The sequence below is a fragment of the Hyaena hyaena genome, unplaced genomic scaffold (genome assembly GCF_003009895.1).
Source record: "Hyaena hyaena isolate Hyena2069 unplaced genomic scaffold, ASM300989v1 scaffold_756, whole genome shotgun sequence".
Taxonomy (NCBI): Eukaryota; Metazoa; Chordata; class Mammalia; order Carnivora; family Hyaenidae; genus Hyaena; species Hyaena hyaena.
Window position 1 is genome coordinate 528,410 of NW_024081384.1, and position 17,666 is coordinate 546,075.

Here is a 17,666-nt window from a genome sequence, read left to right on the forward strand (position 1 = left end):
TCAGTTCACTATAAACAAGGATAGTAAAATAAGTACTATTAATAATAAAGCAGGACTTTTAAGCAATATTAAATATGAATATGTTCCTAGAGGTGGGGACTGGGGTGGAAGAGAAGGGTCTGTGTGTCAGATAAAGTTTTATAGACTTGGAAGGATTGTAATAGTGATTAGTTTTATGTGACTGGAGCCAGATCATATGTTTGGAACCAAAAATCAAAAGCTTTGGCTCATGTTGACTATCTTATATCTCATGGCTAATTGCAGCATCAACCCTGGGAGGAAGCAGAGTTATCAAATGCAGCCAACTTGGTGGTAGAGAGCAGCTCCACATGACAGCCACCAATTTTTCTGGGTAATCACATTTGAGAGACCATGAGCATATTAGGTCAGTTCTAATGCTAAAATAGAAACAGGCTTTCATAATTTTGGCCATCTCTCCTAATTTATTAACATAGTTATCATAATTTTCATTTTCTCCTATTGTCCTTCTTCAGGTAGCAGTGCCGACAATGCCAATGGATGGAGCGAATCACTCTGTAGTGTCAGAGTTTGTGTTCCTGGGACTCAGCGATTCCTGGGAGATCCAACTTCTCCTCTTTGTGTTCTCCTCCACCTTTTATGTGGCAAGCATGATGGGCAACTCCCTCATTATGCTCACCGTGACTTCTGACCCTCACTTACACTCGCCCATGTACTTTCTGTTGGCCAACCTCTCCTTCATTGACCTGGGAGTTTCTTCCGTCAGTTCGCCCAAGATGATTTATGACCTTTTCAGAAAGCGTAAAGTCATCTCCTTTGGTGGCTGCATCGCTCAAATCTTCTTTATCCACGTCATTGGTGGTGTGGAGATGGTGCTGCTCATCGCCATGGCCTTTGACAGATATGTTGCCATATGTAAGCCTCTCCACTATCTGACCATTATGAGCCCCAGAATGTGCCTCTTCTTTCTAGTGGCTGCCTGGATGACTGGCCTTATCCACTCCATGGTTCAACTGGCTTTTGTGGTAAACTTACCCTTCTGTGGTCCTAATGTGCTGGACAGCTTTTACTGTGACCTTCCTCGGTTCATCAAACTTGCCTGCACAGACACCTACCGACTAGAGTTTATGGTCACAGCCAATAGTGGATTCATCTCTGTTGGCTCCTTCTTTATACTCATCATATCCTATATCATCATCATCCTCACTGTTCAGAAACACTCTTCAGCTGGTTCATCCAAGGCTCTGTCCACACTGTCAGCTCACATCACTGTGGTTTTCTTGTTCTTTGGCCCTTTGATTTTTTTTTATATGTGGCCGTCTCCCTCCGTACACCTGGATAAATTTCTGGCCATCTTTGATGCTGTTCTCACTCCTTTCCTAAATCCGGTCATCTATACATTCAAGAATCAAGAAATGAAGGTGGCAATAAGGAGAGTATGTAGACAGCTAGTGAACTACAGGAAGATCTCTTAAATGATGCCTGCATTATGAGGAGCCCTTGATTACTGATGTTCATTACTGATGGTCAAACTCAGGGAGAAGCTGTTGTTTGTCTTACCTTAATTTGATTAGACTCACTGATACTGAGTCCGTTTTTATCTTTTACTCAGGAGGGAGCATTCATTTTTGAAAAGAGAGAGTAACACAGCAAATATTTTTAAACCAACTATTATCGTAATCTCAATTACTGAATTCCTGAGGAATAACATTTATATGAAGTAATTTTTAGAAATATAAGAAGACATATTTCTTTACAGCCTCAGAACTGGGGAATTATTTCCCAATCCACCTTCATTTAGTATAACTTCATCTTGACTATGTCTGCAGGGACTATTTCCAAACACAGTCACATTCACAGGTATCAGAGGTTAGGATTTCAATCTACATATTTGGTGGACAGAAAACAACCCATAACAGCGGAATAGGTAATATAGTTTGTGAGAACAAGAATGATTGTAGCATAGCTACTTACTAATAAGAATGAAAATATATTTAAAATAAACAGAAAGAATTAAGCTCTTTCATTGGCAACTAACTATATTTTTAAAAATAAAGGAGTATATAAAGTCAGAATAAGCTATAATAATCAGAGAAAGATAAATACCATATGATTTCACTCACTTGTGGAATTTAAGAAACAAAACACATGAATATATGTGAAAGGACAAAAAAAGAGAAAGGAAGGAAACCATAAGAGACTCTTAACTTTAGAGAACAAACTGAGGGTTGATGGAGGAAAGTGGGTGGGGAATGGGCTAAGTGGGTGATAGGTTTCAAGGAGGGCACTTGTCATGACGAGCAAGTGTTATAAGTAAGTGATGAATCACTAAGTTTGACTCCTAAAACCAATTTTACCATACATGTTAACTAACTAGAATTTAAACAAAAACTTGAGAAAAATTAAAAAACAAGACCCCAAAAAATTATTATTAGGAGTTAAAGGATCTCTGCTAACTTGGAGGATTACACAGAAGGTAAATAACATTATTGCCTTTAGTCAAGAGTAAAATGAATATACCAAGAGAAATTTGTCAAGTCATTGTAACAGAGAGAAAACCAAATCTAGTCTTGCTTCAATATAGTACTTGGTCATAAAGCATTCCTGTTTTAAAAAAACAAACCAATTAAAGTTGAGCTTGCAAACTGCCAGAATATTAACCTATATCATTGTTTCAGTCTCATTGTTTTAAAAAAATATGAAACCAAAGCAAATAGAATTTACTTCCTACAGTATTTTATCTACAATGGGTTGTGTCTTCCTCTTTCAGATTCTGGAATAACAAGATATTTTATCCTAGAATAAATTTATCCATTCCCCCTCCTCCCCGAATAAATAAAACCAGATCCTATTACCTTGCAATGTCAACCGCATTTTTTTTTACTATAATTACTTCTCATACAGTCTTTTAAAAAAAATGTTTATCTGAGAGAGAGAGAGAGTATGCAAGCACATTAAGGGCAGAGAGAGAGGGAGGGAGAGGGAGAGGGAGAGGGAGAGGGAGAGAGAGAGAGAGAGAGAGAGAGAGAGAGAACTGCAAGCAGACCTTGTGCTGTCATTGCAGAGCCTGATGTGGGGCTCAGTCTTATGAACTATGAGATCATGACCTGAGCCAAAATCAAGAGTCAGATACTGAACCAACTGAGCCATCCAGACACCACACACTTCTCATACAGTCTTTAAAATTTTTTTTTATATTTATTTTTGAGAAACAGAGAGAGACAGAGCACAAGTGGGGAAGGGGCAGAGAGAATGAGACACAGAATTCAGAGCAAGATCCAGGTTCTGAGCTGTCAGCACAGAGCCTGACGTGGGGATCAAACCCATGAACTTGAGATCATGACCAGAGCCAAAATCGGACACTCAACCGACTGAGCCACACAGGCACCCCTCTCATACAGTCTTAATCATCTAGTTTATGACTTTAACCTAAGTAATTTGTTTCACAGACAATAGTCTGTTAAAAAGACGAAACAACAACAACAAAAAAACAAACCCAGATCCCGATAGTAGTTTAAGAGGGAAAAACTGGTTTTAATCAGCCCCTACTACAATAGGGGTAGAGAACCAGGCTTTCCTTCCAATACAATTAGAACAAGTGGGAATTTATAGCTAAAGAGCAGATGGGGGCGGGGGGGGGGGTACCGGGTGGTGGTTGCTGGATAGAAATTACTAAGAGGAGAGATTAAGCATACGGAGAATTCTTGCTAAAGGACCTAAAAAGCTTGCTAAAGGCAAGCCAGAGTGATCAGTTCTTCAGAGTAGGGGTTTAGGAATTTGACTAGCTATCAAAAGTGAGGGGTTTTCTCTAAACTGACTTAACAGGATTCTAGTTATAAATGGCGTGTGCAAGCCCAACAAGGATGGGCTCCAGGTTGAAGCCTAGTAGAGAAGAGTGCTCAGAGGAGCTTGACTAAAATTTGACCAGTGAGATAAGTCTGTTAACTTGTGGGCAATTGAAAATTGTCTGTCATACATTATTATGTTAGTAAACTAATAAGGCTCAGTAATGCTCAAAATCTAATCTCCTGTTGTCTCAAACATCCAATTACACATTCTTAAAGGTAATAAACATTCTTAGTATGGTAAAAATAACACATTCACCAACATGATCCAAAGATATACCCTTATAAAGGTATAAGTAAAGTCACACACACACACACACACACGCACACGACACATACACCATGACCAATGTTTTAATACTCAATCTCATTTAAAAATTATCCAATGAATATCCACTAATTACTAATGCGAAACCAAAATCTTAAAACAACTATGAATCTTAGAAATTATATTTCAGTAGACTCACTATAAAATTGAATTATATTTCCAAATGACAGAACACTTTATTTTCCATAATTTTAAGTGGATCTTTATGTTCCATTCTGATAAAATCACAAACAACCATAGCTATTTAAAAAAATTTATTTTCCTTGCATTTACTTATTTTTGAGAGACAGAGAGAGGAAGAGCACAAGTGGGGAAGGGGCAGAGAGAGGAGACACAGAATTTGAATCAGGCTCCAGGCTCTGAGCTGTCAGCATGGAGCCTGATGTGGAGCTTGAACCCACAAACCATGAGATCATGACCTAAGCTGAAGTCAGATGGCTAACCAACTGAGCCACCCATGTGCCCCAAGACCACAGCTATTTACAAAGCATATTATGAAATCAGTCTGTGTTCAAAAAATTATTTTTATTATTTGTATTTGGATTCTCATATAAAAATGGTTTGAAACATAAAAAAGTGTTTGGAGCTATAATTTCTATGAGAATTTTTCTCTGAAAAGCATGGCATATATGAAACAGTAGAAATTCAGCTGTCTTTGTCTTTTTGGAATATGGGGAATAGTAGATTTAAGACAGCACTTATTAATCTCTACAAAGCAATACTAACAGAATTCCTTTAGGAGGATTTGTATCTGATTTATTAATATATCCTTGAAGTAGAAAAATATATCAAATTTATTATTCACAAAATGAGAGGAAAAGGCTCTTCAATTACAGAAACACAGTCACACATAAAACTTGTGGGTCAGTTTTAGAATTTCAGCTACTGATCAAGGGTCAGGTTTACCAAAAAATTAAAAGCCTAGACTGATACATAAAATCTCATACTAGATATATAATGGAACTTTTATTCTATTTTCAATGGAAATGAGACAAATTCTTCATCCAATGGAAACAAGACAGATTGAGGGAGGGGCAAGATGGCAGAGAAGTAGGGAGCTCCGTACATTGCACTTGCCCCCATATCTCGCATGGAAAAGATGTGAAGCCATATGAAACCATACAGAATCCAGGAGATTGGGAGAAAGAGGCAGAGTCCACTGATAAAGCCTTCTAACGTGAGTGCGAACTAGGGAAGATAAAATCAGGTTGGGATCAGAGACACAGAGGGACAGGGCAGATCCCCCTCTGTGGGGAGTGAGAGGGGAAAGAGTGAGGCCGAAACTGCTCAAGACACTGTCCCTGTCGCTGAGGAACAGAAAAACCTCCGCTCGGGACACAGAGGAACCTGGTCCCCGGCTCTCCATGGGATGTACTTATCCCAAACAATCCCCGGGAAAATATCTGCGTGCTTGCCAAATCCCTGCACGACAACTTGACCTGGAGGCGCCTCACACCTGCGACATTGTGATTCTGGCTCGGCTGGACCCATAGAGGGGAGGCAAAGGGCTTAAAACTGGGAGATTTGCCCGTGAGTTTGTGTTTCAGGTGATGAGACACAGAAGGGCCCGGTTTCCCGCTCTTCAGCCTACCTGAGGGTGACCCCTGTCCTTGCTGGCCAACCCGACTGGGAGGAGACAGGAGCAGCAGCTTTTGGCTCAATCCCCAGGGCTAGGCGAGAGGCTTGGAATTGCCCTGAGGGGATCACCTGCAAGTCTGTGTCTATGGAAATTTCAGTGGGGAGCACGGACTGGGATTTAGAAACGGGGCCTAGCCTGGGATATAGAGCACGACCCACCTTGGCTGCACCCCTGGCACGGGGAGTTTACACGCCCAAAAATGTGAGGTGCAGAGCTTGGTTCAAGAAGGGACTTCAGCACAGCCACTCTTCTCCCCACAACTGCCAAGGCAGAACTCCTGCCGGGAGCATTGGATCAAACCATGCCCATCACTGCTACAGAGCTGCCCTCCTCCTTTTTTTTTTTACTTAAAAAAAATTTTTTTTAATCGGAACACTGACCTGATTAATTGTGGTCACTGGCTTGCTTAAACAGTCACATTTAGTCCATTCTGTAGATGTAAATTCTACACCTACCTACCTTTTCATCCCTTTCTCTCAGGAGTAATCAGACTATATAGTTTCTCTGGATAACACCGGCATCTTTCTCTCACCTCTCCAACCATATTCCACCCTTTAGCTCTTTGAAAAAGCTTCTTATCCCTTCTGCCTGTTCATTCTATTTCCAATTTTGCCTCATCCCCACCCTGTCATCTCTCTCTTTCCCTATGCTCTTCAACAAGCACTGCATACACCTGGCTATTTAATTGTAGCTGGGAAATCTGGCTATGTGCTTTAAACCGTTCTTATCTATCGGCTTTCTTCTTTTTTCCTTTTCTTTTCTTCTTTTTGACTTTTTAATGTATTTTTATTTTCTATCATTCACCTTCCCTCCTCCGTCTTTTCTCTTTATTTTTTAGTTTTCCCTCTCAGTTTGTGCGTTTGTTGGATTTGCCTGTGCATTTGTGTGCTTCTGTTCCCTGTGTGTTTGTCTGTCTGTTTTCTTCTCCAGGGCCACCTCAAGAAACAAGACAAAGTACACATGGTGGAGAGTCCCAAATACCAAAACGAGTAGGAAAGTAAAATAACTGAGACCTCAACAAGAGAGACCAAGAGATATCATTCAAAGAACACTTTCTGAAAGGATAGGCCCTGGACAGTCAAAGAGTCTTCTTGGGTACAGTAGCACTCACAGATGCAGAGAGTATAACAAGTCTATAAAACTAACAAGAGCTAGAAAGCTAACCAAAATGACGAACCGAAAGGGCTCTCCTCCAAAGAAATTCCAAGAAGAACTGACAGCTAATGAACTGCTCAAATAAGATATAAGCAGCATAACTGAACAAGATTTTAGAACAATAATCATAAAAGTAATCTCTGGGTTTGAAAAAAGCATAGAGGACATCAAAGAAACTATGGCTACAAACAATATGGAGCATAAAAATAGACATGATGAAATAAAAAATGCACTAAATGAGATACATAATAAACTGGAGGCGTCCAATGCATGGATTGAAGAGGCAGAAAAGAGAGTAAGTGATTTAGAAGACACCATCATAGAAAAACAAGAAGCTGACAAAAAAAGAGACAAACTGATCCAGGAACATGAAAGAAGAGTTGGAGAGCTCAGCGATACAGTCAGATGCAACAATATCCTTATCATAGGAATCCCAGAAGAGGAAGAGAGAGGGAAAGGTGCTGAAGGAGTCCTAGAACAAATTATAGCAGAGAACTTCCCCAACCTGGGGAAGGAAGTAAACGTTGAAATACAAGAGGCAGAGAGAACTCCTCTCAGACGTAACTTGAATCGATCTTCTGCATGGCATATCATAGTAAAAATGGCAAAATACAAGGACAAAGAGAATTTTGAAAGCAGCTAGGAAGAAAAGGGCCCTAACATACAAAGGGAAACCTATCAGAGTGGTGACAGACCTATCTATTGAAACTTGGCAGGCCAGAAAGGAATGGCAGAGATCTTCAATGTGGTGAACAGAAAAAAATATGCAACCAAGAATCCTCTATCCAGCAAGCCTGTCATTCAAAATAGAAGGAGAGATAAAAACCTTTCCAAATAAACAGAAATTGAAAGAATTTGTCACCACTAAGCCAGCCCTACAAGAAATCCTGAGGGGGACTCTCTGAGGGAAGTGTTGCAAGGGACGAAGACACCAGAGACACTACCACAAGCATGAATCCCACAAAGGACACAATGACTCTAAACCCACATATTTCAATAATAACACTGAATGTAAATGGACTGAACGCTCCAATCAAAAGACATAGGGTAGCTGAATGGATAAAAAAACCCAAAATCCATCTATTTGCTGTCTACAAGAAATGCATTTTAGACTGGAAGATACCTTCAGATTATAAGTAAGGGGATGGAGAAATATATATCATGTTACTGGAAATCAAAAGAAAGCTGGAGTCGCTATACTTAGACAAACTGGACTTTAAATTAAAGACAATCACAAGAGATGAAGAAGGGCATTACATAATAATTACAGGGTTTATCCATCAGGAAAAACTAACAATCAAAAATGTCTATGCATCGAATATGGGAACACCTAAATATTTAAAACAATTAATCACAAACAGAAACAAGCTTATAGATAAGAATGTGCTAATAGCAGGGGACTTCAATACTCCACTTGCAGCAATGGATAGGTCAACCAGACAGAAAATCACTAAAGAAATAATGGACTTGAACGACACATTGGACCAGATGGATCTGACAGATATAGAACTGTACATCCTGAGGCCAGGGAATTCAATTTCTTCTCAAGTGCGCATGGCACATTCTCCAACATAGATCACATACTGGGACATAAAGCAGCCCTCAAAAAATATAAAAGAATTGAGATCCTACCATGCACACTCTCAGATCATAATGCTTTGAAACTTGAAATCAATCACAGGAAGAAGTCTGGAAAATCTCCAAAAACATGGAGGTTAAAGAACACCCTAGTAAAGAATGAATGGGCCAATCAGGCAATTAAAGAAGAAGTTAAAAAATATATGGAAACAAATGAAAATACAAAAATACAAAATCAATGGGATGAGGCAAAGGCAGACCTAAGAGGAAACTATATTGCACTCCAGGCCCATTTCAAGAAATTAGAAAAAGCACAAGTCCAAAATCTAACAGTTCACCTAAAGGAACTAGAGGCAGAGCAACAACAATGCCCTAAACCCAAAAGAAGAAAAATAGTAAAAATCAGAGCAGAAATAAACAACACAGAGACCAAAGAAACAATTGAACAGATCAGTGAAACCAAGAGTAGGTTTTTTGAAAAAATAAACAAAATTGACAAACCTCTAGCCAAGTGTCTCTAAAAGAAAAGAGAGAGCACCCAAATAGACAAAATCATTAATGAAAATGGACTTATTACAATCAATCCCTCAGAAGTACAAGCAATTATCAGGGAATACTATGAAAAATTATATGCCAACAAATTGGACAACTTAGAAGATATGGACAAATTCCTAAACACACACTCACTACCAAAATTTACACAGGAAGAGATAGATATGTGAACAGACCCATAACTAGTGAAGAAATCGAATCAGTTATCAAAAATCTCCCAACAATTAAGAGCCCTGGACCTGACGGCTTCCCTGGGGGAATTCTATCAGACGTTTAAAACAGAATTAACACCAATTCTTCTCAAGCTATTCCAAAAGATAGAAATTGAAGGAAAACTTCCAGACTCATTTTATGAAGCCAGCATCACTCTGATTCCCAAGCCAGACAGAGATCCAGCTAAAAAAGGAGAACTACAGGCCAATATCCTTGATGAACACGGATGCAAAAATCCTCAACAAGATCCTTGCAAATCGAATCCAACAGCACATAAAAAGAATTATCCACCAAGATCAAGTGGGATTCATTCCTGGGTTACAGGGCTGGTTCAATATTTGCAAATCAATCAATGTGATACATCACATCAACAAAAGAAAAGATAAAAACCATATGATCCTGTCAATAGATGCAGAAAAAGCATTTGACAAAATGCAGCATCCTTTCTTAATAACGACCCTCGAGAAAGTCGGGATAGAAGGAACTTACTTAAACATCATAAAAGCCAACTACGAGAAGCCCTCAGCTAACATCATCCTCAACGGGGAAAAACTGTGAGAGCTTTCCCCCTGAGATCAGGAACACCACAGGGATGTCCACTCTCATCACTGTTGTTTAACATAGTGCTGGAAGTCCTAGCCTCAGCCATCAGACAACAAAAGGAAATCAAAGGCATCAGAATTGGCAAAGAAGAAGTCAAACTTGCACTGTTCGCAGACGACATGATAATCTACATAGAAAACCTGACAGACTCCACCAGAAGCCTACTAGAACTGATCCAAGAATTCAGCCACGTTGCAGGGTACAAAATCAACGTACAGAAATCGGTTGCATTTTTATACACCAATAATGAAGCAACAGAAAGAGATATCAAGAAACTGATCCCATTCACAATTGCACAAAAACCATAAAATACCTAGGAAGAAATCTAACCAAGGATATAAGAGATCTGTATGATGAAAACTATAGAAAACTTATGAAGGAAATTGAAGAAGACACAAAGAAATGAAAAACATTCCATGCTCATGGATTGGAAGAATTAATATAGTTAAAATGTCATTATTACCCAAAGCAATCTACATATTCAATGCAATCCCCATCAAAATTACACCAACATACTTCTCAAAACTAGAATAAAGTATCCTAAAATTTGTATGGAAACACAAAAGACCCCCAATAGCCAAAGCAATACTGAAGAATAAAACCAAAACGGGAGGTATCACCATCCCAGACCTCAGCCTCTACTACAAAGCTGTCATCATCAAGACAGTATGGTATTGGCACAAAAACAGACACATAGACCAATGGAATAGAAATGAGAACTCAGAAGTGGACCCAAAAGTATACAGCCAACTAATATTTGACAAAGCAGGAAAGAGTATCCAATGGAAAAAAGACAGCCTCTTTAACAGATGGTGTTGGGAGAACTGGACAGCAACATGTAGAAGAATGAAACTAGATCATTTTCTCACACCATACACAAAAATAAACTCAAAATGGATAAAGGACCTGAATGTGAGACAGGAAACCATCAACACCCTAGAGGAGAAAGCAGGAAACAACCTCCTCGACCTCCACCGCTGCAACTTCTTACTTGACACATCCCCAAAAGCAAGGGAATCAAGAGCAAAAATAAACCATTGGGATCCCATCAAGATTAAAAGTTTCTATGCGGCAAAGGAAACAATTCATAAAACTAATAGGCAACCAACAGAATGGGAAAAGATAGTTGCAATTAAATATCAGATAAAGGGTTAATACCCAAAATCTATAAGGAACTCACCATACTCCACACCCAAAAAACAAATAATGCAGTGATGAAACGGGCAGAAGACACGAACAGACGCTTCTTCAAAGAGGACAATCAGATGGCCAACAGACACATGAAATGATGCTCAGCATCCCTCCTCATCAGGGAAATACACATCAAAACCACACTGAGATACCACCTCACGCCAGTCAGAGTGGGTAAAATGAGCAAATCAGAGAACTCGAGATGCTGGCGAGGATGTGGAGAATCGGGCACCCTCCTACACTGTTGGTGGGAATGTAAACTGGTGCAGCTGCTCTGGAAAACAGTGTGGAGGTTCCTCAAAAATTAACAAGAGACCTCCCCTATGACCCAGCAATAGCACTGCTAGGAATTTACCCAAGGGATATAGGAATGCTGATGCATAGGAGCACATGTACCCCAATGTTCATAGCAGCACTCTCAACAATAGCCAAAACATGAAAAGAGCCTAAGTGTCCATCAACGGATGAATGCATCAAGAAGATGTGGTTTATCTATACAATGGAATACTACATGGCCATGAGAAAGAATGAAATCTGGCCATGTGTAGCAACATGGATGGATCTTGAAGGTGTTATGCTGAGCGAAATAAGTCAGGCAGAGAAGGACAAATACCCTATGTTTGCACGTATAGAAGGATTAGGAGGAACTTAATGGAGGACCGTGGGGGAGAAAAAGGGGAGAAATAGTGGGGGAGATGGAGACAGGCAAACCATCAGAGACTCCTGAATGCTGAGAACAAACTGAGGACTGATGGGTGTGGGGGGGGGAAGGGGGAGATGGGTATGGAGGAGGGCACTTGTGGGGATGAGCACTAGGTGTTATATGGAACTTGACAGTAAGCTATTTGAAAAGAAAAAGACAAACAGATTGAAAAAAATGAATACAAACAGATTAAAAAAAGCCAACTAACAAACCAAATTTTATCTTTTATCTCTCATCTGGTAGAGAATAGGTCATCATCCCAGTAGAGATTACCAAATGATCATATCATGAAATCAAATTTACATTCTCTGTTGCAAACAATGAAAAATAATCTATCAGCCCTACACAAACCAGGATTGGAACCAAATTTGGCCAAGAACCAAAAATAAACAAACAAAAGACTATCAAAGAAGAAGAACAAAATAAAGATAAGAGTGTCAGTGAAGGTAATGTTTTAGTGCTGGTTGGGATTCATTATGAAAACCACAAAGAGACATCTGGCTTAAAAATCCCATGAGGAGCCTTCCTGGGAAATACTTTATTGGTTCCAGAAAGTGAGTCCACTTAGATATCTTGATGGGACCTTGAGAGCAGTTAAAATACAATGTTTAACAAGTTAAAGTGACATCTGTCAATTATTTATATAACTTACTCATGAGGGAACCAACAAGGTGGTAAACTGGTTCAAATCAGGTTTTAATAGAATCTATTTCTGACAGACTGGATCCCACTGTCAATGATCCTTAAGATCTTAATTTCATCAGTTCCGTGATTCTGATTTGTGGCAGTGTTTTATAAACGAGCTGAGACAGAGTGACCACTTCCGATCTTTTCAGAGACAAGCTCGAGGAAAAAAGCTACAGTCTGATTACCTCTAATTTACAAAACATTTTTAAATTAAATTTTCTTCATTTACTCCATTTTAATATGGCATTTTCTCCTGGTGCAACCCTAAATGATCTAAGTATTTGGTATATAAAACATAGAAGCAGGTCACATTTTAAAATATTTAAAAAGTTTAAAATAAAGAAACATTATGAATAATACCGAACTTCATGATTAATTAGGGAAATTCAAATTAAAAAGATTCTCTAGGGTGAAAGCCCACACATGATGTGAGATATATGTAGACATTTCCTCAGCTTTGTGACACAAAGATTCCAGTCTTAAAATGCAGAAACAAGGTCCAAGTGATACAGCAGTTAGAATGTAGGCTTATTGGCTAAGATGTTGATACATTTTTCTGGGTTAATAAAGGATCCAGGCCCTAAAGTGATAACACCCAACGCTCCTCTGATCTGGTAGTTCCACTCCTTACGGGTCATGAGTCCACCAACCCAGTAGAAAGGAAGGCATCAATAAGCTCTGTGGATTGTTAATATAATTTATCCTTTTTCCTAAATGATAAACCTCTCATAGGACTAAATATCTGAATGTGTTCTTTCTGTTTATCAATTAAATAGTTGTGGTTATAGGACTTCCATGTGGTCAAGAAACACAACAGTATATATTAAAAATGAAACTACGCATAAAATGTTTCCTAGAAACTCCATTTCTCATTACGTATCCTTTGGAAACACTTGGACATACATATAAAAACATATGTAACTATTTGTTATTACTTTGTAAAAACAAACATTTGGTAAAACCCAGATGTCCACTTATGGGAGAATATTCAACTGTTGGAGAGCTATTCTCTAATTGCCTTTCCATATCTAATTTTGATTCTGTCAACTCTGCTCTGTGCCCTGTAAAACTGAACTGTATGGGCTGTATCAACCAGTGGCTGTGCCCTTTGGCTTTGCTTGGGTGTAGCTAATGGAGGCTATTGCCCAGATGTGGAGGACATAAAGGGTGAAACCAGGGTATTCCCTCAGCTTCCTCCCTTCTGAACTTTTTGTCACCAGTTACTGCATTCCTCCACCAAAGCTCTTAGCTCTTGTTGGTGGCCTTCTTCTATTGCTAGAGCTCTTTCACTGATTTATGGTCGTGTTCCCTCTCATTGCCTATCAATTTTAGGGATGGTCATGGCATCCTGTAGTTTCAAGTCCTGGATACTTTAACATTCTTTGCTGGTTTTCTTTAATACTGCCTATAGCCTTGCACATTATATTTTCCCCATTTATCCCATTTGAATGAGACATTTTTTTCATGGTGAAACACTAACAGAAGTAGTTGTATAAAGAGAAGTAAAGGAAACAGTCCCTCATAGTGGGATTTGGGGAAGAGTTGGCTCACAGAGAGGAGTACCTGTTTATCTTGTCTGGGAGATATTGGACTTTTTACTAAAATTTTTTAAAATGTTTATTTTTGAGAGAGTAAGAGATAGAGTTCAAGTAGAGGAGGAGAAGAGAGAGAGAGGGAGAAACAGAATATGAAACAGAAACAGAGATGTTAGTACAGAGCCTAACGTGGGCATGAACTCATGAATTGCGAGATCATGACCTTAGCTGAAGTCAGATGCTTAACTGACTGAGCCACGTAGGCCCCCCTGTTGGACTTTGATCATATGTGGCACATACCCCCAGACAAGGAAGATATACATACTTTTACTCAAATTATTACTTGTGCTTATATGGAATGAATTTCAAGAGAAAGGCAAGGCTATAATCCATATACAAGCAAATGTCACAGTCACTTGAAATGTCAGAGTCACTTGATTTCCCAACTCCTTACCCTTTTTCCTCACAGAGCAATACATTCATTAAAGATTGAGTGAACCAGTCTTTCCTTGAATAAAAATAAATTTTTGGCTTTACCTGGAAACTGTTGTGTCTAAGACTATTACAAGAGTTATGTTGCAATATGTTCTGAGAGAGAAGTACAAGGACTGTTCTGATAATAAACAGTTTTGCACCAAGAACCATAGGATCTTGCCAATATTGGTGAGCGTCTGGGAAACATGTATGTGAGTGAATTCTAAGATTATTAGGCTGAAAAAGACAAAATGTGAGATTAAATTGGGTAGAGTTTATTTACACATGTTCTCACTTGATATTCGGATATTAATATATTGACATATCTGGAATGTTGTACATGGGCTGCTAGATTTGGTTACTTAAATCCTGTACTCAATGAATGTATTTTCATGTAAAAGCATAGTGGAGGGCATCCATTTTAGCAAAGACTCTTTTTTTTTAACGTTTTATCTATTTCTGAGAGAAAGAGAGAGGCAGTGTAAGTGGAGGAGAGTTAGAGAGAGAGGGAGATATGGAATCTGAAGCAGGCTCCAGGCTCTGAGCTACCTGTCAGCACAGAGCCCAATGCGGGGATTGAACCCACGAACCATGAGATCATGGTCTGAACCAAAGTCGGACGCATAACTGACTGAGCCACCCAGGCACCCCATAGCAAAGACTCTTAATTATTAGTTGGATTATTAGTTGGATCCCATCCAGTGGATTTCAGCCAGGCTCTGCCCCTAACCACTTCAGTGCTTGCTCACTGGGCTCATGTACAAAATGGTTATGGTAACAGAAATGGAAGCTATGCATGGACTCACTACCATGGACTTCCCTTCAACAAAGCGGATCTATCTACTACCATGTCGAGTCCCAACCTGCCAATGGCTGAAATCAATTTGGCCCCATTCTTTGGGGGGATTATCTAGCTGCCTGGTGGCCCACTAAATACATTGGACCTCTTTTTATCATGGACGCAGTGATTTATCCTAGCAGAAATAGATATATATTTCATAATGGATTTGCCTCATTAGTGTGTTGTCATGGCTTCATACTCTGTCAATTTAGCTAAACCAGAACTACATTTTCAGAATTCCCTTCCATGCATGTTTCAAATTAGAGTTCACCACAAGTAAACTTTGAGATTTGGAAAGTGGAAGTGAAACAGCAGACATCTTTGGTTTGAAGGACAGTATAGGATGAGTGACATAGCTTACACATGTTGCTGACTTACCTTGCTAATGTGGGACAATAACTTGGGCCTATAGCTCCTTTAACTCCTACTGAATCTCCATCTTCAGTTTCTCCAAGTCCTGAGCCATACATATGCAAATACATCTTCATAATGAAGGGCACCAGTTTATCCAGGTCACCTGCATCATCAAAACTGGAAGCAGGGAGAGTCACAGTTCAAGTATGTCCTTGGTATTCCTCACTTCCTGTCCATGTTCCCTTTCAGACTGCTGGTTCTGTAGGTTTCAGGCCCAGCATGACATTCAGTGGCAACGAATTTACCTTAATAGTAAATTAAGACTGCTTAATGTTTTCCATATTGCATAAATGTCTAATCCCAATAACCCTTATTGTACTTTTGAGAGAGAGAGAGAGAAAGAGAAAGAAAGAGCATGAGTGGGGGCGGGATGCAGAGAGAGGCAGAACAGGAGAGAGTCCTAAGCAGGCTCTGTGCTGTCAGTGTATAGCCTCTTGCGGGGTTTGATCCCATGAACTGTGAGATCATGACCTGAGCTGAAATCAAGAGTCAGATACGTGACTGAACCACCCAGGCGCCCCAAGAAATCCCTTATTTTACATCACTCATAGTGGTTCTACTTCTCTGATCAAACTCTTTTTTTTTTTCTCTGATCAAACTCTTGAGTGATACACCCTTAACATGTCTGTCAGCCCAGTCATTTGCAGATATATTGAATGGTTTATTATTACTGTATCTATACAATGCTGCATCTTAACAGGAACACATTTTATAGAAAACATAGTGTAATACTAATCTCACATACATGCTCCATCACTGATAGATTAGTGGAATGACCTGCTGTGGTGCGGTTACAGTGCTGGTTGGGGCACCACTCCTTTGAATGAGAACATGCTATACTACAGGATGTATTATAAGCCTGTGATAAGTTACAGAAGTTATTTTATTTTCAAAGCTTCTTTAGCATCACCCTTTCCTCCAGCTACAGATTTTACTTGTGGTCTTAGAAACCATTCCTTAGAAACCATTCCTTCCCCATCTTCGGTAGCTCCAGGGATAGTAAGAGCTCACTGCTCTTGCCAGCCCTGAGTGCCTTTATAGCTGTTTGTTGGTTCTTATAACTCTGCTTTGTATATAATTCCTGTAGTCAGCTCTCTTCAATCACCAGTTTGAATGTGACATCTTTTCCTGTCTGGACTTTGATCAATACCCTGAAATATATATAAAACAATAAAAAGAAATGAACTAGAGCCATATCTATTTACCTAGGTAAATCTATTTAGATTTATTCTAAATAGATATGAATTTATTTACCTAGGTAAATAGATATGAATGTAGAACATAGAAAAAGTCTGGAAGAATATATACCATGTGACATTTACCCTCAGCAAAGAGGGCAGTGGTCTTGGATTAAGGATTATGATCAAAAAGTCTTTGGCTTTATCTGTGGTGTTCTAATTTTTAAAATGAGAATATATGTGTGCTTTCTATACAATTAAAATTTATTCAAAAATTAAAAATATTAGTTGATATTTTTTCTGCTGTTAAGTCATTCTGTGAGATTTTGTTTTCAAAGTATCACTTGTTTATAATAAAAGTTAGTATCTTATTAATATACTATACACTTTTTTCCTAGCTAAAATTAAACAGATGATTACATGGTTTACAATTGTTCTGTTTCAGACTACTCTAGGGCTTAAGGATAATGTATCATTGTATACGCCTATTTCATAAAGCATATGCTATCTGTCTTCATAGGTACCTGAAAAGTAGTCTGTGGGTCATGGACATGAATAGCCTTTGGGGAGACACAGAGAGAGGTTAATATTTCAGTTTGTGTCTAATTTTTATCCTTTATATTTTAGTTTTGCTCAAGAAATACTTATATTTACTAAGCACCAGAAAGTATACAAGGCACTGGAGATAAAGAGAAAAATAAGAAAGCATCCCTGTCATTGAGAAGCTTCTCTTCTGTGGGACACAGAGAAT

The 17,666-nt window shown here is 39.0% G+C and overlaps 1 protein-coding gene across 2 annotated transcripts; it reads left to right on the forward strand.

Annotated features, from left to right (window-relative positions):
• Positions 1-509: 509 nt before the first annotated feature.
• LOC120221082 (olfactory receptor 4F3/4F16/4F29-like) lies at positions 510-9,431 on the forward strand. 2 transcript variants are annotated; one of them, XM_039218339.1, is made up of 2 exons: positions 510-1,452; positions 9,424-9,431. In XM_039218339.1, the coding sequence occupies exons 1-2, from the start codon at positions 510-512 to the stop codon at positions 9,429-9,431; spliced, it is 951 nt and encodes a 316-aa protein (XP_039074270.1). The 2 variants fall into 2 exon arrangements, with proteins under 2 accessions (XP_039074270.1, XP_039074271.1); XM_039218340.1 differs by lacking the exon at positions 9,424-9,431 and having other exon boundaries at positions 510-1,454.
• The last annotated feature ends 8,235 nt before the right edge of the window (positions 9,432-17,666 follow it).